Source organism: Lipomyces chichibuensis, assembly GCF_038497645.1.
Source record: "Lipomyces chichibuensis strain CBS 12929 unplaced genomic scaffold V1513scaffold_33, whole genome shotgun sequence".
Classification (NCBI taxonomy): domain Eukaryota; kingdom Fungi; phylum Ascomycota; class Lipomycetes; order Lipomycetales; family Lipomycetaceae; genus Lipomyces; species Lipomyces chichibuensis.
Window position 1 is genome coordinate 1 of NW_027117485.1, and position 19,922 is coordinate 19,922.

Here is a 19,922-nt window from a genome sequence, read left to right on the forward strand (position 1 = left end):
ATTTATCTTTAAAATAACAGCAATAGCGAATTACAACATCGTCACTATGCAATCTCGACGTGTTTTCGTCATGTATTGAGATAATTTCAGACACCCAATATCGCTAACGTGTGAAACTCTAATTCAACCACAACCGTCAGATGGCATCGTCGACACCTGCCATCCACGAGTCACAAAGGACACCTAACATCATTTTCAATTCAACAGAATATACACGATCTACTATCTCTTTTCGGCTTCTCTTTCTTTGTACAGTTTGAAGGAGGGTATTTATTGATATTTATTTTTTTATATATAATACATACAGGGAGGCACAAATAATTTACAATGGTACGTGTCACCCGTTTCGAGGAAATATTCAGTGGATGATCCTCGTGCTCGAATCGGGCAGATTCAAAATATGGGAACGAACGATTACTAATGACTAAATGCGACACAGGCAGCCATAGGAAGCTTGCACAATGACGTGATTGTAAGTTTAGGCTTCCATATCGTCAAAAAACATGAATTTACTCACCCCCCCGTCGCTCGTCAATGGGTTGTAGTTGCTGAAGTACTGACACAGTTACTAGCACGACGCGGTTTTAGATTATTACGGCAAGCGCCTGGCGACATGCTCGTCTGATAAGACCATCAAGATTTTTGAAATAGACGGTGACAACCACAAGCTAATCGAGACCTTACAAGGGTAGGCATTGTCCCAATTCCACTCAATGCAATGAAGTCTTAACAAATTTCTATTATAGTCACGAAGGTCCAGTCTGGCAAGTAAGCTGGGCGCACCCTAAATTCGGCGTAATCCTTGCCTCGTGCTCGTTCGACGGCAAAGTGCTCATCTGGCGCGAAGACGAATCTACCAAGACTTGGTCCAACATTTCTCAGCACGCGACACACACAGAGTCGGTCAACAGCGTGCAATGGTCGCCTCCCGAGCTTGGTGCCGTCTTAGTGTGCGGGTCGTCCGACGGCAGCGTCTCGGTTGTTGAGTTTAATGACGACGGAAACACGTCTGCCGTCAGCGTCCATGCGCATTCCGGCGCTGTATATGCCGCCGTGTGGGCAGTGTCGGGGACTGCGACGAGACGGTTCGTGACAGGCGGATCGGATGGGCTGATTAAAGTCTGGACTTATGACTCTGCGTCGAATAATTACGTCGAGGAAGCGGTGTTGGAAGGGCACTCCGATTGGGTGCGGGATCTCGCTTGGGCGCCGTCCCTCTTGCCGAAAGCGTACCTCGCTAGTGCATCAGAGGACAAAACAGTCATCATATGGACTCAGGAGCAAAACAACGCGCCGTGGAAGAAACAGGTTTTGAAGAGGCCGGGCGGAGATAAATTCCCTGAGACGGTTTGGCGAGTCAGTTGGTCGTTGTCTGGCAATGTTTTAGCGGTTAGCAGCGGAGATAACAAGATTACCCTGTGGAAGGAGAATTTGAAAGGTGAATGGGAGGAGTGTGGAGCTATTGAGGAATAATGCGCCGTGTGAACGTGTAATGCTATGTATAGGGTAGAATCGTTATACTTGTAGTTCTAGTTGCTGATAAATCGTAATTTCAAATGCGCGTTCAAGTTCAAATGAATATCATATGCACATGTATTAAAACAATATGTACAAAAGCAATAATCAATATTCCGTCCTATGACAAATGTCCATCCCAATTTTGAGTCATAGTGGCCCCATCGCTATAATAATGTACAACAACTATGCAAGCAATCCTTTAAAGTATATGAGAAACCCTTCAAAAACCTATCCACAGTATGACGGAGAAGATATACATCTTGAAACATAAAATACAAATATCTGATACCAACTAAATAAGACATGCTCGATATTGATAACCAACCAACGCAATAGCAATTTGTTCAAAACCTAACTAACCCCGAAAAAAAAAGAACCAAAGGATAGAAACGTAGAACCCCGAAAGTATCCAACAATGATAACTATAACTCATCGGCAAAGAACATAAATGGTCCCTCAACTGCGTTGGTTTGCGATATATCGCTGCCGTCTCGCCAACGGCCGAGGATGATCTTTGGTCCAGGGACGTACACGCCGTTATACTCCCACACAACCTCATCTTCTTCCTCGGCAGGGTATTCCGATCGGACGTATTCTTTTCGCATACCGAACCGCGCAAATCCAGAGAGTCCGTAGCAAGAATCGAACGGTGCCAATGTCGCGTATGTGACGTAGTCGAATCTGTCGTGCCCTCGGCCTCTGAACGAGACTGGACCGTGGATGGGAGGAACGTCTGTCTCCATAACCTGGAAGCCATCAAACTGATCCTGCAACTTTACTGTCGCCGCGTCTCGTGCTGCTCTCGGCGCACTGTTCCCCGTATTCTCTACGGACGGTAATGGGCTCTCTGACTGCGGAACCGTCTGCGGAACCGTCTGCGGAACCGTCTGCGGAACCGTCTGCGGAACCGTCTGCGGCGATGAAGGCGGCTCGGTAGAGGATGATACCGATGAGGATGACGACGACGTGGCTGCCACAATGGATGGATGGAGATACGGAGTTGGCGGCAAATTACTTCCCGGAGGGTTAATTTCGGTTCCGTCAGCCGAGTCAGAAGTTGGAGCAGCGGTAGCTGGGGTGAATCTCGTATCAGCAACTGGAGATATATGCGACGCTGCAGTCGCGGTTGCACCGGCGCCTGCAGCTCGTCGTAGCAAGTCAAAGTCCCAAAATGCTAGGTAACCGTATATGCCAGTCCAATCTCTAGGAAAATCAAACGTGTTTCCGCCCTTGAAATTGAAATCTGCCGCGTCTGGAGGCGTATTAAAGAACGGCAGAAATCCTTCCCTGAGCATTGCATTTCGATCTGAGTTGTAAACGAAAAAGTTTACGATAGCAAGTAATACGTCGAAACGTGGGACAACAGTGCTGTCACACATAATATCGATATCTGCCCAGGCTGAGTCAGGTAATCTTCGAGGACGTTGATTACGGACAATTGAAAGGGCACCTGCGCGGTTGGTGGAAGTGGAGGGGTCGGTGGTAAAGAGAGGAAATCGTGACGAGTCGTAGGCTATAGTTTGCATTTCCCTAAGGTCGTACGGAAGTGGCGAACATGCTAGTCGCTGGCTAAAAATTAACCTCAGCATATCCACACGCTGTTGCAAGGAAAATAGGTTTGGTTTGAGACTATACGCAGCTGCTGATGGTAGTCTCTCGAGTTGAAGAGCAGGGATGGTGCCTGGTAGTAACTGGTCGAAGATTATCGCGGAAAACAACTGGGACGACGCGAGAACATTAACGTTGTTGTGTTCATGCTCCCGAAGTAGTTGCAAAGAATACGAGACGACTAGTTCGCGCAATCGCAGACGATACTGTGGGTGAGCGTATTTTGACCGGGATGCAGGACCGTTACGTAGGAACAGACGGAAACGGCGTCTCATCTCATCAAAGGCGGCAGCAAGCTTTCTATTCCTCGAAAACAACGAGGACGTGGTCGAGGCCGCTGGTGAAAGGGCTGGAGAGGAAGATCGGCTGACAGAAGTACCGATGCCACCATGGAGGTTATAGATGAGAGCCAGATGATCTTCATGTGAAACGCTAAGTAATCGCTGTTGGGCCGTTATATCAGTTACCGAGCGCGGTGGACTTCGCAGGGCACTCTGACGGAACACAATGGGATCGAACTTTTTCCGCAAGATGGCCCTCCAAAGTGCTTCGTTGTGGGCCACAAGTGTGTGTGCCTCCTTGCAAAGAAGCGAGAAGTTGATGACGTCGGGAAGATCAAGCGCAATGAGAATCTGCAAAAGCAGTTCGCTAGGTAGACTGAGCAGCATGACAAATTATGCTGCTAATTTCAGGTGAAGACCGTAAAGATATAGCTGACGAGAATTTTGAGCAGTTAGTGAATCGAAGGCGAGTGGTGAGTGACGATAGAAAAGTGCCAACGAAAGTTGAATTGCCACTAGCCTCGACGACGGTTTTTCAAGCAGAGGTTAAAGTAGAAGTTAAGTTATTTGGTATGGCGTAGGCCCCGCATTCAGCAGTCGAATGCGTGCCAGTGTCGTGTCGTGGCTCATGGGCCTCTCATCGAAATTTTGCCCAAAAGAGGCACCTCCGTCCACCACCACCCCACGTTCGGAACAACCGCTGCCGTTCTCGACTGCAATTTGCGCGTTTGTCATCCTCCAGACTTTTGACTATCAGATTATTTATACAGCAATGATTTGATTGTTCTACAATCTCGGTATTCTTAGGAAGTATCGTTCATAAGCACCTAGGTTTGAGAGGGGCCAGGTATCTATCTTATCGCATTGACTTGTTGGCTTTAGATATAGGTTAAGACATGGCCCCAGTGGGTCTTCACCTAACCCTCTTGGACTGTTTTGGTCAGGGGTACAGACCCGCGTTATTCTATTGCTGACCCGTACCAAACACCATTCATGGCCAAATGACCTATTACCAGTCTGACCCGTTCTGTTTAGTTAAAACAAACTAGGCCTAGTCGGGCATAGCCCCTTAAGATAAAATTGTGGAACGTCGGCAGGCCCGACATGCCTTCTTTGGTTCGCAAGCCGCATGAATCCGACCAAGACCGCAGGATGGACCACCGGTGGCGTATGATTTTTTGGAGCCAGAAGCACTAATACTCTGTGTTTCGCTAAATCTCTTTATCGTTCGTTCATGCGGAACGTAGAACCGCGTCATCTTCCTTCTGAGAGCGGATGTCGGCGCGATCTGTAGCTCTGCCTTAAGCAATATGTTGCAAATCCGGGTTTGGCTGAAGTCCAAGCGTCCGGTATGTGTCCATGCCATCCTCAAGAACTCTTTCGCTCCGTCCTGCCATCCCTCTTGGGAAACTCCAACACCGTCCGCACGGCACTAGTCTCCAGATACTCTGTCAACATTCATCTCGCTTGTCGCTGTCGCTTGAAATGGTATCGTCTGTACTTTTGCTGATTCCAAGTTCTTGCCTAACGACGTCGACGCTTATCGCATGAGCTATGATATTTACTGAGACTCAACCCGGAGCCTCTGATCGCCTGCGGGAAAAGTAATCAGACTTACTCCTACCTCGGAAGTTGAATGCGACAATTACACACCTTTACCTAGCTGGCATTAGCTACTAAATTCTGTTTTGTCATCGTTATATGTCTATCTGTCTGAAAATGTCTACGTCTGTGTTGTCGGATCATTAATAGGATATGTGAACCGTCCGGTGCTCCGACAGTCCGTCTATCGTGAATTGCATTTGCGGTCCGCTCCATCAACGGCGACGTAGATAGCCAAAGCGCCTTTAGCTGCAACTCAGCCTTGAGATGCTCGGCACGGAGTTTTGCGGCCGACACATGTAGAACTAGTTTCTAATGCAATCTGGTCTCCGGCCGTTGATTACGGTATGCGTGAATGCGGAGATAGCTCTGATGTTTGATCGATTGCGTTCCAACATTCCCATCATTGCTTACCGCAATTTTTCATTTTAAGCAAGTGCTGCTAGGCAGCTGCATCACTCGAAGCCTAGTGTGCGACCCAGCTGTTACAATATTAAACACGGCAGAGATGTTGTCAGCATGTTTTACGCAGACTTGGCTTTCGTGCCCTTTCCTTCCTGTCCACGCGACCGCACTTGGCACGAACTCTGCTGGTACAAAGTAGAGTTGTATGTAATGTTGTAGACATATGACATCTAAACGTTCTATTTCTATACAATATATGCTAAACTGAGCCATTTCGCCCCTGAACAGCCAACCGCTAATGTCTTTGCACAACACCGGCTTCATCAGCTTTCGCCAAAATATCCTGCTTATACTGCTCAATCGTGCCAGGAAACTTGCTCACTTTGCCGTCCTCACATACCCACAACTGTTTTGAGGTTCGCGAAATCAGCGTAACGTCGTGCGAGACCATGAGCACTCCGCCTTCGAACTTATCAATCGCTTCCGCGAGAGCATCCAGACCCGCAGTATCAAGATGATTACTTGGCTCATCAAGCACTAGAATGTGTGGGTTGTTAAGCCCGAGGCAGGCGAATGCCACCCGTGACTTCTGACCTCTGCGATTTGAGTTAGCATTTCCGTGTGACGGTCGGTCCTCTACGCATCCCACTAATCGACTTACCCAGACAATAGTTGCATCTTCTGCAGGCCGAGAGTGCCCGTAATACCAAACGCGCCCAAATGCCGTCGGTACTCCTCTTCGCTCTTGCCCGGCCAGTTCTTCGCCATCCACGACACAGCACTCATGTTCAAGTCCATAGCGTCAATATGGTGCTGCGCAAAATACCCAATCCGCAACCGCGCATTCCGAGAAACAATGCCAGACGTCGGGTTCACTTGCCCCGTCAAGACCTTCAGCAGCGTGGTTTTGCCCGATCCGTTCGCGCCCACGAGCGCGATTCTCGAATCCAACTGCACGTCTATATCGACGTTCGAGATAATCGTTCGACTCGTGTTATACGCAAAAGATGCGTTCTCAAGCTGAATGATCGGCGGTGACAGTTTCTCGACTTCCGGGAACCGGAACGTGAGAGTCTGATCCTCTTCAGGTGGTTCCAAGATCGGGAGTTTCTCGAGCTTCTTGATTCGACTTTGCGCTTCCTGCGATTTGGCCGCGTTATACCTGAACTTGTCAATGAAAGCTGTATCCCTAGTTAGCTACGATCCAGAGAAAATATAGCAGGGCTATGTATACGTACTTTGCAGATGCTTGCGGTAGGCCATCTGGTTCTCGTACTCCCGCTTCTGGTTCTTCCGCCGCTCTTCTCTTGTCGCGTAAAAGATGTCAAAGTTCGAGTTCTTGTAATAATCCAATCGCTCAGAGTGCTGATGAATAATATCCGTCGCCACCTCGTTCAAAAACGCACGATCGTGAGACACGACCAACACGGTGGACGGATATCCCTGCAGGTAATGCGACAAGTACGTAATTGAAGGAACATCCAACATATTAGACGGCTCATCCAGCAACAGCAAGTCAGGCTTGCAGAACAACGCGCGCGCAAGCGCAAGTCGCATACGCCAACCTCCGGAAAATGATTTTGTCGGGTTCATCTGCTGCGCAGTCGAGAACCCAAGACCGGCGAGAATACTGGCAGCGCGTGATTCGGCCCTGTCGCTCTCGATCTCGGATAGCTTAGCGTGGACTTCGGAAAGCATCGAGTCAAGTTCGCTGCGTTCGGATTCGATTGCCTTGCGTTCATCTTCGGCCTCGGGTTCGCCTTCTAGTTCGACAGCCTTGGCTTCAAGGTCTGCCAGCTGCTTCGTAATTTTCTTAAAAGTCATCAGTACAAGTAGACAATCAAGAATCATGGATGACGCACCTCTTGGTCAAGTAGCAAACGCTTCCGCCACACATCCGCGTCTAAGACTGACTGTAACGCCACAGTGTCGTCACCTGTAACTTCCTGCTCAACATGCAAAATTGTGATATGCTTGGGAACCGCCAGCTCACGTCTCGACAATGCTCTCAACAGCGTAGACTTGCCAATACCGTTCTGTCCAATCAAACCATACCGGTGTCCATACGCAAGTGACAGCATCGTGTCAGACAATATCCGTTTTCCTGCTCCTACGTATAAATCAAAGCTATCTATCTTGATATCTTTGCTCTTTCCTTGTGCAGCACCACCAAGCATAAGAGGATTGACTTCCATGAAAAACTTATCGAAATCCTCCTCTGAAGGTGCATTCAGCAGTTTCGAAGTCTCGTATTCGACGGTCTTCATCGCTCGCTTCTCAAGCTTAGCTTGAATCTTGCGTTCTGCTTTTTCAAGCTTCTTCTTATCGACACGCGAGTCAACCTTTCGTCCACCTACTAAATCGATGTCCACGCTTCCACCAAACAAACCGACAGACGACGCGCTCTCCCTCTGCGAACCGATAACTAGAGCCTGATCCAACTTCTTAGCCGTAGTCGTCGACAGCGACTGTTGCGCCTTCAAAGGCGCAAGCTCAGAAAGTAAATTCTCACATAACGTCGTGACTGCATGTGAGCTGGCTCCAGCATTGAGGAGTAAATCTCTGACGAATTCGACGTCGGCTTGTAAATCGACGGCTGAAGTTGTAGTAGAGACGTGGGTCATGTAACCCGCGCAGTACTCGGAGACGACAGTATCGATGGCTGGCGCAGCCTTACGGACTTGATCTGCTATCGACGGCATCTTCTGTCAGATATCAAATTTAAATTCGTAAGATGCTAGCGATTAGAATGCGTCCTCGTACTTATTGTGTTCGCGAGAGCGAGCTCGATGACCTTCGATGCGCTCGTAAAAATTCGGGAAACCATAAACTTCCAAATAGGGCAACAACCAAGTTCCCCGGTGATTACGCCATTTAAAGCAATTCTGCCAGCAAGCTTATGCGGCTCTTGTTCTCGTTCAAGCTAGCCGTCCAGTTAGAGTTAATACCACAAACCCAGCGCGCCTTCTTTGCAACTGTAAACAAAAGCCGCTCGCGCGTCAAAATCAGCTACTGCTACTTAGAACAAAGAGTCGACAACATATATTATTGGATCGAAATTGCTTATTCTTAGCAGTGGTCTATTATTTTGCGGTTGGCGATTTACATGTTGTGGCAGGACCGACAATGAGTTCGGTCGAAGGGGGCACGCACGAGAGGACAGCTAACGGACGACTACAACAATTGCAAGATGAAAAGCAAGATGGGCGGATAGCGCCTGTCATAGTACTATCACGTAGGGCTGCTGCATGCCGTTTCAGTGTCGAACGACGGATGTTAACTTGTCACTAGCAAAACCAACGCAGCACGAATCATGGGACGACGATTTCATATCGACTACACCATCAGCAGATTCGAGTATACACTCTCGTCCGACTCTTAGAATTCCGTCCGAAATCGAAAAGTCACAGAACTCGATCCGGTTGCACCTACGCAATGTTCGCGACTTTGCGGCTGCAGCTTCGGAACTGAAAAGCATACTATGTCTCGTCTCAGATCGTCGATCACAGCTGAATTCCAGTGCGCGATGTGAAGACGAGCATGGTAGCAACGTGGATGTGACGGATCAAGTATTGGAAGAGGCCGAAGCTATTGTTGCACTGGCGGAGAATCGCGACGAACGTGGTGACTTGAGCGATGACGTCTCGCGACAAGATAGCAAACTTGAGGTAGAACAGAGACTGCATTCGACTGTCGGACGGGATATGTTACACAAATTGACAACACTAAATGCACAGAGCATTGGAAGTGATCATCACGCTATGATGGGTCGGGAAGTCGATGAAGGTCAGGGCGTAAGCGATGATCTCGATTTCGAGGTTGACACCATATGGGACGTTGATTCGGACGAGGAGCCCGCATCTCCGCTTCCAAGCTATACGGTAGAAAGTAGCAATAGTAACACCAGTTCAAAGCTGAACTTTAGTGCAGATGCGTTACCGGCACTTATTGCACGGACGGAGAAGCTGATATTTGAATTATCAAGAGCGCTAAGTAAAGAAAAGAGGAAAGTTTGCAGACTTGATGACCTGGCTGTGTACGATAGAGGGACGAGATTTTAATGTGTATATATTGATAAAATTGGTGGAAATCGGGATTTAATATTGCATTTGTTCGGTGCAATAAGCGGTGATCCTTCTATGTCTGTCAAATGTATGGTTTTACGACAGCAACTCACTGTATCATATTATATCTGACTGGTGTTTGCACCATAATGTTATTACAACTTCACCTTGAATTCCCTCACGGCAATCACGAAAAATAATCATTATCAATGGTATCTCTATAATGACAAGTCACCATGCCACTATGGCGGAGTCGCTGCTGTTCTGCGACGGCGTGGCGTTACTGCTTTACAGTGCAGATTGAGAAGCCGCAATGAGAACATCCCAATACGTTCCGAGATGTCTGGTGATCGAGCTCTATCGGAAATTTTCTAGCATCGCCAAAAACCCATAATTTGCAACGATAGCACCGCATAATATGCAAAGATTACTAGCGCTTTTGGTGTTCCCCTGCAACTAATTTGTCACGTGAAATTCTCTGGGTTAGGTTCCCCCAGCCTCACAAGAAAAGTTAGAGGGCTGTAATTGGTTTTTCAAGGCGTCGACGCGTTCACAATATCCTAATACATTAACTCTATCACCGCGGTCTTTCGGCCGAGTACTGTCCGTCTCACATTCCAAAAATGGTTAGAGCACACGGTCGGATTATTAGTTACCAGGATATCCGACCGATATCCGAGAGCAGGGCTGTGCAAGGAAGGGACAGCTAGAGAGTTTTTTTACCCGCTATCGACCCGATAAAAGCTATGACGAATACCGACAGCCAAAACGACGGTGGTAGACTGAAGTGGAACCGATGAGATGCACGAGGCACTCCTGGAAACACTATATGAGGACTTCCAACTTGGCAAGCAAACTGATGGGGGTGCGTTTAAGGCAGACGAGTGGGCTCTGGCTCTTGAAGCTGTGAGGAGAGTCTACAAGGGGTGACGGTGTGGTTGAGGAATCTTCTTGCCGCAACAAATGGACGTGGTTCAAGGAAGCTTGGAAGAACTGGAAGATTTTGGCAGGAATGTCAGGGTTTGGATGGGATGAACAAGAAGAGTTGTTCAAGGCTGACAAGAGTGTTTGGAATGGTCTAGCCAAGGTTGTATCTATCAAACCGGAAAGCTATACAGATAGTTTTACTAACGATATAGACCTATAAAAATATTCGATGGCATAAGAATAATGTTCTCCACTTCCGGAATATTCTTGGAGAGGTACTCGATGGTGCCCAAGCAACAGGACAAGGGGCATTATCCGTACATTCAAATAGCCCGGCCGTGCCGAATATTGACCCCGCCCTAGCCAATTCGGAAGTTAGTCCTACCATTCAACGTTCAAACATCCTCTCGATCTCAGTCTGACCGCAACGAGTCCGACAATGAGGATAATATAAAGAGGCCACGAACAATGAAGAAGATTGATATTGGGCAAGCTGTTGCGAGTATGGTTGATGAACTACGCCGCTCTCGTGAGGCAAAGCAGGACAAAACGACAATACAGGAGACGGCAATTGATGTCCTATATAGGGACTATGAGGCTGGGCTAGGCATCGATGCGTTTGTTGACGCAATTAATGTCCTCGAATCTGAAAGCAAAGCCCGTATATTTACGAGGCTTAATGCTGATGAGAAGAGAGATCGGTGGCTAGAGGTCGCCATTGGTACAGAGCTACTTCCGCAGCAGGAGGAGGAGGTGTCGCTAGATAGCTTAGCTTAAGGAATAGTTTGAATTGATGTACTACAATTTTATATATAGACCCTAACTCATTGATGACTCCGCAAATACCGCTGGTAGTCGTTCCACATCCTCTCAGCTAATTCATCCCTGAACCTATCCATTTCCAGGAGCTTTCGGAAGTAAGAATTGCAGTTGCAGGCTGCATATCTCACTTTTCACGTCTCTCAGGCTCACATTCAAGCAAGTCGTCGGCAGCCTCACCATCCTGAAGGCGAATGAAGTTGTGCAGTCGAACCTGTGTATCGAGAGAATATTCGGCGCCACGTAAGACCTTGTATTTCTTCTTCAGCACTCCAAATATACGCTCGATAACATTACGTAAAGATGCATGCCTCAAGTTGAACAACTCCTTTGCATTCTGCGGTTTCTGCTGGGCCTTATAGTGCTCTTTGAGATGATATCTGACAGACCGATACGGCGTTAATACTGTCTCGGAGTTGGAGTATCCGGCATCTCCAAGCCAGTATTTGCCCTTCGGTGTCTGAAAACCATGTCTGTATTGAGCATCTCGAAGAACGTAGCCGTCATGGGCTGATCCCTCCTATCCTGCAAGAATATATGTGAACTCCATATCGAAGGTGCACACGGCAAGGACGTTCTGGGATAGTTCCCCTTTCCTGTTCCGATACCGTAGTTGATCAGCGGCTGGCACAGAAGCAGGAATATGGGTCCCATCAAGTGCTCCAAGACAGTTTGCGAAATATGGTTGCATACTTTGGATCGTCTGCAATTCGAGATGCTAGGGAGTCGATTCCTCAGGGTAGCCGGACAGGCTCCTTATGTAATTGAAGGAGAGGGTCCAGTACTTCATGAAAGCACCGGCTAACAGTCTCTCCAGAGTGCGAGAATTTCTCCTGTACAACTCTATTTGACGCGCCCTCACTCATGGTCCAAAGGAACATGACGAGTTTCTCTTCAACAGATAACTTCCGTGTTTTAGAGCTCCGGAGTTGAGTATGCACTAAGCACTAGTCCCGCAAAGCATAATGTCGGCGGCGTCATACGAAGGACACGGTGTATACGTTGTTCGTTCGCACAGTGAAGCAGGTCGTCGACATATATATTCTTGACCAGCAAGCGGGTTGGAGTGGAGACGGGTCTTTTCAGGGCGTTTTCCCTATTACTGCGCCCAGGGCAGAGAGTATTGCTGCATGACGGATGATCTCGCTATCGCTGTCGCTATCCATTTGACGTACGTGGAAGTGTACTGAATGTACGTTGTAGAGGTGGGGTGGGGGGGGGGAGGCTCGCTGGTTCGTAAGGTCTAAAAAAATAAAAAAAAGTAGCTCGGAGCTACTTATATTTATTTTGTATGGGCAATTTTTTTCCACTTACTTTTTTTTTAAAAATAAGTGACGCCGCGTTTGGATTACCTCAATTATTTTTCACTTATTTTTACAGTGCAATTATTTTTCACTTATTTTTCACTTATTTTTTCAGTGGAAAATAATTGGGAATCCAGACACACCCTTAATTTCAATAACCCCTTGCCGAGGCGCCGACGAGCCCCTCATCGATCCCCCTGAACCAAATTGTCAGAAACCTTAACCTGTTAAACTCAGACACAGCCAGGGACGACCCTACCCCTGGAACGAAGATACCTCCGGTTCCGACAGAGTACGCTGGGAAGCGATATGCAAACATCGAAGCAGCTTCCTGGGCCGAGAATGGAGACACTGAGCGGTGCTAGGTCGAGGAGTCGGAAGGAGTAGGGAGAAAAGAACTAAGGGTCCCTTGATAGTTCCCTTCCCATCTCCTCCAATGAACTTCACAACGGGCCAACCATCATCTCTTCCGTCCTCACGAATTCCCCGTCAGCGATCCTCCGCCGTACCTTTTCCGATATATTTGCCAGCGAAAACCTTAAAAAGCTCAACGTCAATAGGTTTGGGAAGCCGTTGCGATTTCCAACCTGGCGCATAGACGGGAAAGAAGCCACGGCTGAATACACAACATGAAGAGCCGCGAGCGGGTGATATATCCTGCGAAAGTGTACGATGATCGCCGAGATGCTACACTGATGCTGGAAAGTCATACATTGACTGACATCTATGTTGATCCGTACAAGAGTTGCAAAGAGTTATCGCTAAATGCACGACATGGCTCAAAACCAAAATCTCTGGTTATGTTCTAGTACGTTCTTGCCTCGCAATCAGGCTAGGGAGTCCATCCTTACCAAAACTCAAATAGATCTGACTACGAAGCTAGTTCTGACACGTTAATTCAACTCGCGGGGCTTGATGTAAACTAATCTTGATCTACTCGGGAATAGTGTCAATAAACTCAAGAGTCATGTCACATGACTTAAACACTGAGATATATCTCATAATTTCTAACGACAAAGAATCCAATAGATTGGAAACTGACTGTTACTCGTTCCCACACTAGTGTGAGAGAGATGAGAGCCTCTGTGTATACATTCAACAAAGGAAAACTGAATTTGCAATTAATTGCCTGGGCTCGGCAGCCCATACATAACTCATGTCCCCGGCTTCTGTCTGCTTTCGCGTTAATTGTCAAAACGCCATTTGCAAAAACTGTTTGGGTTAGGGTCTATCGGGGCCGCGTGTTACACAGTGGACGCGCGTTTCCATCTGACCAAAATGCGAGTTTGGCAAGGAAGTAAAACGCAATGCTGACAGGCAGGCGATAATTGGCAGAAGAGAACGACCCTTGAACAATAGACGAACACAATCATACATATAAAAAGATTTATAATACCGACATAATATATATACTGCTACAAAGAAACCTTTAGAAACAACAAGGTAACAACAAAACATGCAATAGTTACAACGATAAAATATGAGATTAACTGTATGAGTCGAATAATGTATACAAACAAAAGGTAAAAATAGATATTGGACACAACAAAACATACAATATCAGTAATAAAATATATTCGACCGCATTGCCCCGGCTTGAGGGAATATCGTGAAAAGCAGCGTAATCGTCGAACAACCTGATTGGTCTCCACGTAAAATGACTCTAGCCACAGGACGCAGCAGCGACCGAGAAGAAGAAAAGAGGACCCTAAAACAATCCTTAACAAAACCGTGCAAAGAAACAAGATCAAGAAAAAATTATCTCTAAATGACCCAACGCTTTATTTGAAAAAACAATCAATTGTATAAAATATTTAACACCCCGCGTTGCGCACGCACCAATGTAACCCTTTTTCACATATCACACACAGCTATTAATTATTATATATGCCTGCAAATGAGAGATAAAATAGAAAAGAAGAGAAAGATTATTGACGGAGGAATACGAAAGAAACCGAAGATATCGAGGAAACAAAATATCACAGAAACAACTGTTATCATTTTACCGATCCACTCGCAACGATATAGAAACCAAACCAAACCGCAACTCATATAAAGTATGGTCATAATCTCGCATTCATTTTTGCTCAAGGCTGCTGGCCGAGCTGCTGTTGCCGCTGCCATTCTCATTGCTGGTGCTCGCGCTCGCGCTTGCGCTGCCAGTCAAGCTTCGTCGCCGAACTGGCTGTGGAGGAGCGTCCTTAGCGACTCCGGCAGCAAATATTTGCTGGTCCAGAGCAACGACAGACTGACCTCGTTGCGGAAATGCTTGTAAGTGGGGCGATGACGGGCGCATGTAAGTATCTTTAACCGCTGTCATCATGGCGTCCATCGGACTCGGTCCCGCCATGGATCTGAGCATCCGAGCATGTATGGCAGGCGCGGCAGGCTCCTGAACTGACTTTGGCGATCCAGCGTAACGCCATCGAGGGGACGTTGGCGCAGGAGGAGCAGCAATGGATGTCGACGGGGCATGTGATGAGGACGCGGTTGGGTACATGGGTCGTTGGATGTTGGATGACATTGAGTTGGCGCGGGACTGATCGGCCAAAACTCGGCTGTCGACACTATGGTATCTGTCGGATGTGTAGCTGATGAGCGGTGAGTCAATGAACGACTCGTAATACTCGAGCGCAGCAGGAGACAAGTCCGCCCCGCCGCTCAACTTCCGATATGCCTTGGTGTGTGGCAGGCTGTTTCCGATTGACGGATCGGCAGATCTGAGATTCCGTACAACACTACCAGTTCGCCGGTTACGTCGCGATGTCATGGACAGCATGTCGACGTCCTCATATTGGCCCATCCGAGGCGCGTGGGAGGTGAAGTAGTCGTCCGCAGCTTCGCCCATAGATAAACTTATAACACTTGAAGCAGGCCCAGTCTGCGCACGTATTGGTTGCGCCGGTCGCGGTCCACGATGTTGCATCATTATTTCCCTTTCCCGAAGCATCAGCTCTCGCTGCCTTAGTTCGAGCTCTCGTTCCCGTATGGTCAGATCCTGAAGCGAGGGCACCTGAGCCAAGCCGTTTGTGTATCCAGTGGCACCATTAGGCGTATTTCCGCCACTACTGCTTGCGCTTCCGCTTGCGCTTGCGCTTCCGTTTCCGTTTCCGTTGACATAAGCAACCACGTCAGAGAACTCTTCTAGACCCTCACAAGAGTTCCTGCGGGATAACGAAGGCGAAGGCCGATGGCCGTATCCGTTTTGCTTCGGATATCCGTTCGGAATTGGTGGGGTCATCTGGGGTCCTTGCCGACGGTTTGCATAGCCATTGGCTGACGGAGGAGGCGGTCGTCGGGCGGCGATGGGAGTAACGGATGGTTGTCGGGAAATAGTTGGAGGAATTGAAGGAGTAGGAGGAGCGGATGTCTACAATTTGTTAGTATTTCCGCCACCAGCACTAAAATAAAGTAGTCGTACCCGGGACTGATTAAGTTTGTTGAGTCGTGATAGCAATGTGTACATCATTTCCAGTCTTGGAGCCTTGATTCCAGCTGTGTCAGCCATCTTAAGCGGATTGGACAACATAACCTCGACTTCCATGGGTCGCTTAGCAATGTAGTCCTGGAACATCATAGATTGCTTCTGGATGGCGACCATAGTGTCGATCACAGTCTGTGCAAATGTGAATTCGTCGAAAGCACAACCTTGTGACTTAGCGATCTGGATGAGCTCCGATATAATGCCGGCAACGATGGATCGCGCACGTGGAAGTGAGATAAGCGTAGTCAGGTTCGACTCTTCCATTATGACTGACAAAGGATGGAAGGCAATGGGACCGATTGATTTCTCCCACTGTTGCTGCCGGATGTTCTTCGATACGTTGCACTTGACGGCACCAGCCTCCAGAGTAAGAGCAAATGATTCGGCCATGTCATCTACTAGCGAGGCATCTTTCGGAATAAACTTTGCATTGGCACCAATCCAGAACTGCGGCGCTGATTCAGTCTGCTCGAAATCTGCTGGGCCGGTTTGTGTGACGGCAGTATCGCAAACAAGAGAGAGGACGACATTATCTTTGAAAGCGTCGTCGAGATATGATTCTATTCCAAGGCCGGCAGTAGTGTTGACTACAATGCAAGTATGTCCGGGAGTAACGACAGGCTCGATCACAGACGACAGGTCGTAGACATCTGGTAAGGCTTTAACACAGAGGAGTATGTAATCATAACCGCCGGGAGGAATTGTGATGTCGTCGACAGATTTAACAACTAACGGATGTATATCAGTAATTCTGCGACAACAAAATCTCGCAATCCCACGTACCTTGGTATGGCCGAAACCGCTGCGAACCAAGCTGATCCGATTTAAATGACACTCCATAGTTGTAAACAATATCGAACTGTGCTTTCCAGACAAGCGAGACATCTGTGGCGTTACTGGCTGTCAGCCGCCATGACAGAAATGCGCATGTAGGATTGCTTCCGACTAGTGATTGTTAGTATCATGGCGTGCTACATGTAGACCAAAACAATAAACGCACTAGATAGGACTTTTAGCCTGCTGCTATCTGCCGCGGAGCTCATAATGATAAGATATACGTATTCGGACCAGAGTCAGGTCGCGCCAATGAGAATTTGTTGAGTTCGGCAAAAACTATTTAGTCTGCTCTCTCTAACGGTGCTAACGCCGGCAATGTTTTTATTCTTTTGACCGAAAGACCCGCAGAGAGCCAGTGATGTTGATAGTTGAGCTAATGGGAGGCGTGTCAGTCGGTTCAAATAAATGTCACAACAATCATTCGACACAAAACAGCATTTCTTTACAATTAAATAACTTGATCAATTGTAAATAGAAACATATGACCAGTCACGATCGTCAGAGTGGTGCTGGATGCGAGCCAAAAATAGCAACGGAAAGGTTAACGGGAATACGTACCTTGTAAGACCGGAACTGTGTTAGGAGACAAATTTAAAGAGCGAATAAAAGTTACAAGTCCTCTCGAACTCCGTACATGCGTGCCGACGAAAGAACCAAGTGAGGACGGGTTTTGGCGGATGAAGGAAGCGACGAGGGGAGAAATGAAAAATCTTTGAACTGCACAAGAACTATCGTCAGACTAAACTGGTCCTCAGTTCATACATCAAATATCTGATGCAGAATGGGTATATCGAGCGATCGAGGTTGAAGACAGCGAAAATACAACAAGAGCGGTGCTGTTGTTCGCAGTCGACCAAGCGATCACAGTCGCAAGGATCCTACCTCAGGTCGCAATACGGGAGTATACAAATTGCAATTGGACGTACCTAAAAACACAGGTCGTCGGCGGGTGATAAAATGACGGCCGAATGGAAGCGATGATTGACGCGCAGCCAGAAGCAGGATAGTGAGAGAAAAAATGTGAGCACGCGGAACAAGCGATCAATAGTTAAAAGAACAGCCAGTGCGCAAAGGGCTGTGGGTAGGTGGTGCGATGAACGACTGAGAATTTAGTTATACCAGGAGTGAGATGACGAGGAAGAATGGCTATAGAGTTGAGGTCGAGGATGAGCTAGAGAACGCGATGCATGGAAAGACCAGACAAGAGTCAGCCTGAAGTGCAGCAGAGAAAGAAGAGTAGAGTTAGTTTGTAACGTGTGGAGAGCGCGAAGGCAGCGAGCAAAACGCAGCCGTGGCCAACGTTGTCGCACACAATCCTCGGAAAGCGACACAAGACAGGTTTGCGACATGAAACCGGGAAGTTAATACTTGCCGTATCAAAATCCAGTACCAATCGCTATCGCATAAGTCCACACTTTGTTTAAATATAAATCTCTCTGTTGTAACTTGCATTTATTTATTTGATATTATTCGCATATCCAGAAGCACTCGCTGTGGAATATGGATGGGAAAAACGGCGAGTCGCAGTCGACACAATTTGAGGAGAACAGCGGGTAATCGAAGGCAGATGATGTCGACACAGCAGGAAGTCGACATAGGTGGCCGCAGCAAAGGTCCGCAATTGCCGGACCGCGCCACAGTTCAAGCCACAACGTGGCCAACATGCTTAACGCTCCACGTGACCGGCTGAGCCAATTCCGGGTTGTTGGTGCTACTTGTTCCTGTGCCTGGCCTGGACAGGTCAGTTAGCTCTCCAGGATAATACGGAACCGCCAACTGTCGATAAAAAAAGAACATCTCGGAATACTCGGCATGGACAGGGTAAGGATTTACGCTGAACTCAATCAGAAGGTTGTTGACTGAACAAGCTCGTCTAAATGGAAATTCTCCGCCGGTAGATCTGATGTGCAATGCATATAAAATTGCCGCGAATGCACCCGCCAGGGGCGGCTCCAAAATCACCGAAACTCACAAAGCTGCACTGATCCAAAAATTGCTCTATGCGGCTCAGACCTAGGAGCGAAGTATCTATAATTAATTCTTCCTTTCTAGCTAGAGTGCAGATAAGACGAAAAACAGACGAGAGTGGCCCAGTGAAATATGTTTGGAAGACTGCCAATGACTGCCCCCTGGGAAATTCAATTTCAGTAATAATTACGGCATAAATGTGACGGCATTTTCATTTGAATAATATGATGGTAACTGTCCACGTAAGAAGAGCCCAGCATACAGCAAAAAGTAAAGCGAATTGGTCGAATTGCGGAATATACATAATAATATCGAACTGCGCCACTTGGGCCCGTGCATTGCTCTTCCCGTGTCGCTACGATTATTGCTTTATGTGCTATATTATTTGGCAATTCTAGTCTTTACTTGCAAAGCTTCAATTAAGTCCTTTCCCTTTTCAAAATGTCGGGTTCGGACGTGACAAGCAGCGGTCTGCGTTTCGGTGTTGACTTTGTTTGGTGAACGAACTCGATGCCCCATCAAGCTAGTCTAAAATAGATGCAGTTACCATTTTCAGACACCGAATATCAAATTATAGCGTTTATGCCGCAACTTCAATTTGCTCCGCGTCCTATTTAGGACTTCCGATGCCAGGTCGACTGGAAACGAAGCGACAACCCTATTCTTCATGTGCTATTTATAGCGAAGAGGCTGACATTACTGCTAATAGTAATTTGAGATCACCCTCCCGTTTCATCTTCTTCCTATACTGTTTGCCGTGCACTATCTGTCAAGCAAGCAGCGACCGGCAGCTTGTTTAACGACTGGAACATACCGGAAAATAGAATATACGATAGGAATTTTTGAAACGCTTGTTTGTTCTGAGTAACAATGAAACTTTACTATCTCAGCAATTAGTCGGCTAGATCGGGGAATGCGGCTCAAGCTTATACCATAACATGTGCAAATGTTGGATTCATTTCGACATGTAAACTCTGGTTCGAATCGACAATTTGGCACTGTTAGTTCGTGAGTCGTTACCACGGTTCCATTCCTGATTTCGATTGGTTCGTGGTTCATATGTAAGTAGCTGCTGTGGCGTATAGCTATGAGCCTGGCTGATCAA

At 47.4% G+C, this 19,922-nt stretch overlaps 6 protein-coding genes across 6 annotated transcripts; 3 read left to right on the top strand and 3 right to left on the bottom strand.

The window, feature by feature from the left end:
* Positions 1 to 1,634, top strand: V1513DRAFT_449914 (WD40-repeat-containing domain protein). Its single transcript, XM_066898743.1, has 4 exons — positions 1 to 330; positions 440 to 472; positions 573 to 688; positions 747 to 1,634. Exons 1-4 carry the CDS (start codon positions 328 to 330, stop codon positions 1,471 to 1,473), a joined length of 879 nt encoding a protein of 292 aa, XP_066751909.1. The 5' UTR covers positions 1 to 327; the 3' UTR covers positions 1,474 to 1,634.
* Positions 1,576 to 4,249, bottom strand: V1513DRAFT_449915 (uncharacterized protein). Its single transcript, XM_066898744.1, has one exon. The coding sequence runs from the start codon at positions 3,792 to 3,794 to the stop codon at positions 1,941 to 1,943; it is 1,854 nt and encodes a 617-aa protein (XP_066751910.1). The 5' UTR covers positions 3,795 to 4,249; the 3' UTR covers positions 1,576 to 1,940.
* Positions 4,250 to 5,644: 1,395 nt separating this feature from the next.
* On the bottom strand, positions 5,645 to 8,361 carry V1513DRAFT_449918 (P-loop containing nucleoside triphosphate hydrolase protein). The gene is made up of 4 exons (XM_066898745.1): positions 7,277 to 8,361; positions 6,653 to 7,226; positions 6,076 to 6,595; positions 5,645 to 6,010 (listed from the first exon to the last, which is right to left on the bottom strand). Exons 1-4 carry the CDS (start codon positions 8,114 to 8,116, stop codon positions 5,710 to 5,712), a joined length of 2,235 nt encoding a protein of 744 aa, XP_066751911.1. The 5' UTR covers positions 8,117 to 8,361; the 3' UTR covers positions 5,645 to 5,709.
* Positions 8,362 to 8,402: 41 nt separating this feature from the next.
* On the top strand, positions 8,403 to 9,651 carry V1513DRAFT_403595 (uncharacterized protein). The gene is made up of 2 exons (XM_066895562.1): positions 8,403 to 8,649; positions 8,706 to 9,651. Exons 1-2 carry the CDS (start codon positions 8,541 to 8,543, stop codon positions 9,473 to 9,475), a joined length of 879 nt encoding a protein of 292 aa, XP_066751912.1. The 5' UTR covers positions 8,403 to 8,540; the 3' UTR covers positions 9,476 to 9,651.
* A 628-nt stretch (positions 9,652 to 10,279) lies between these two features.
* V1513DRAFT_465931 (uncharacterized protein) lies at positions 10,280 to 11,225 on the top strand (the record flags this gene model as incomplete). The annotated part of the gene is made up of 4 exons (XM_066900058.1): positions 10,280 to 10,384; positions 10,422 to 10,568; positions 10,618 to 10,722; positions 10,769 to 11,225. The coding sequence occupies 4 exons, from the start codon at positions 10,280 to 10,282 to the stop codon at positions 11,180 to 11,182; spliced, it is 771 nt and encodes a 256-aa protein (XP_066751913.1). The 3' UTR covers positions 11,183 to 11,225.
* Positions 11,226 to 14,594: 3,369 nt separating this feature from the next.
* On the bottom strand, positions 14,595 to 17,516 carry V1513DRAFT_187373 (ketopantoate reductase PanE/ApbA C terminal-domain-containing protein). Its single transcript, XM_066894300.1, has 5 exons — positions 17,408 to 17,516; positions 17,013 to 17,222; positions 16,796 to 16,957; positions 15,950 to 16,740; positions 14,595 to 15,898 (listed from the first exon to the last, which is right to left on the bottom strand). Exons 2-5 carry the CDS (start codon positions 17,053 to 17,055, stop codon positions 14,606 to 14,608), a joined length of 2,289 nt encoding a protein of 762 aa, XP_066751914.1. The 5' UTR covers positions 17,056 to 17,222; positions 17,408 to 17,516; the 3' UTR covers positions 14,595 to 14,605.
* Positions 17,517 to 19,922: the final 2,406 nt, after the last annotated feature.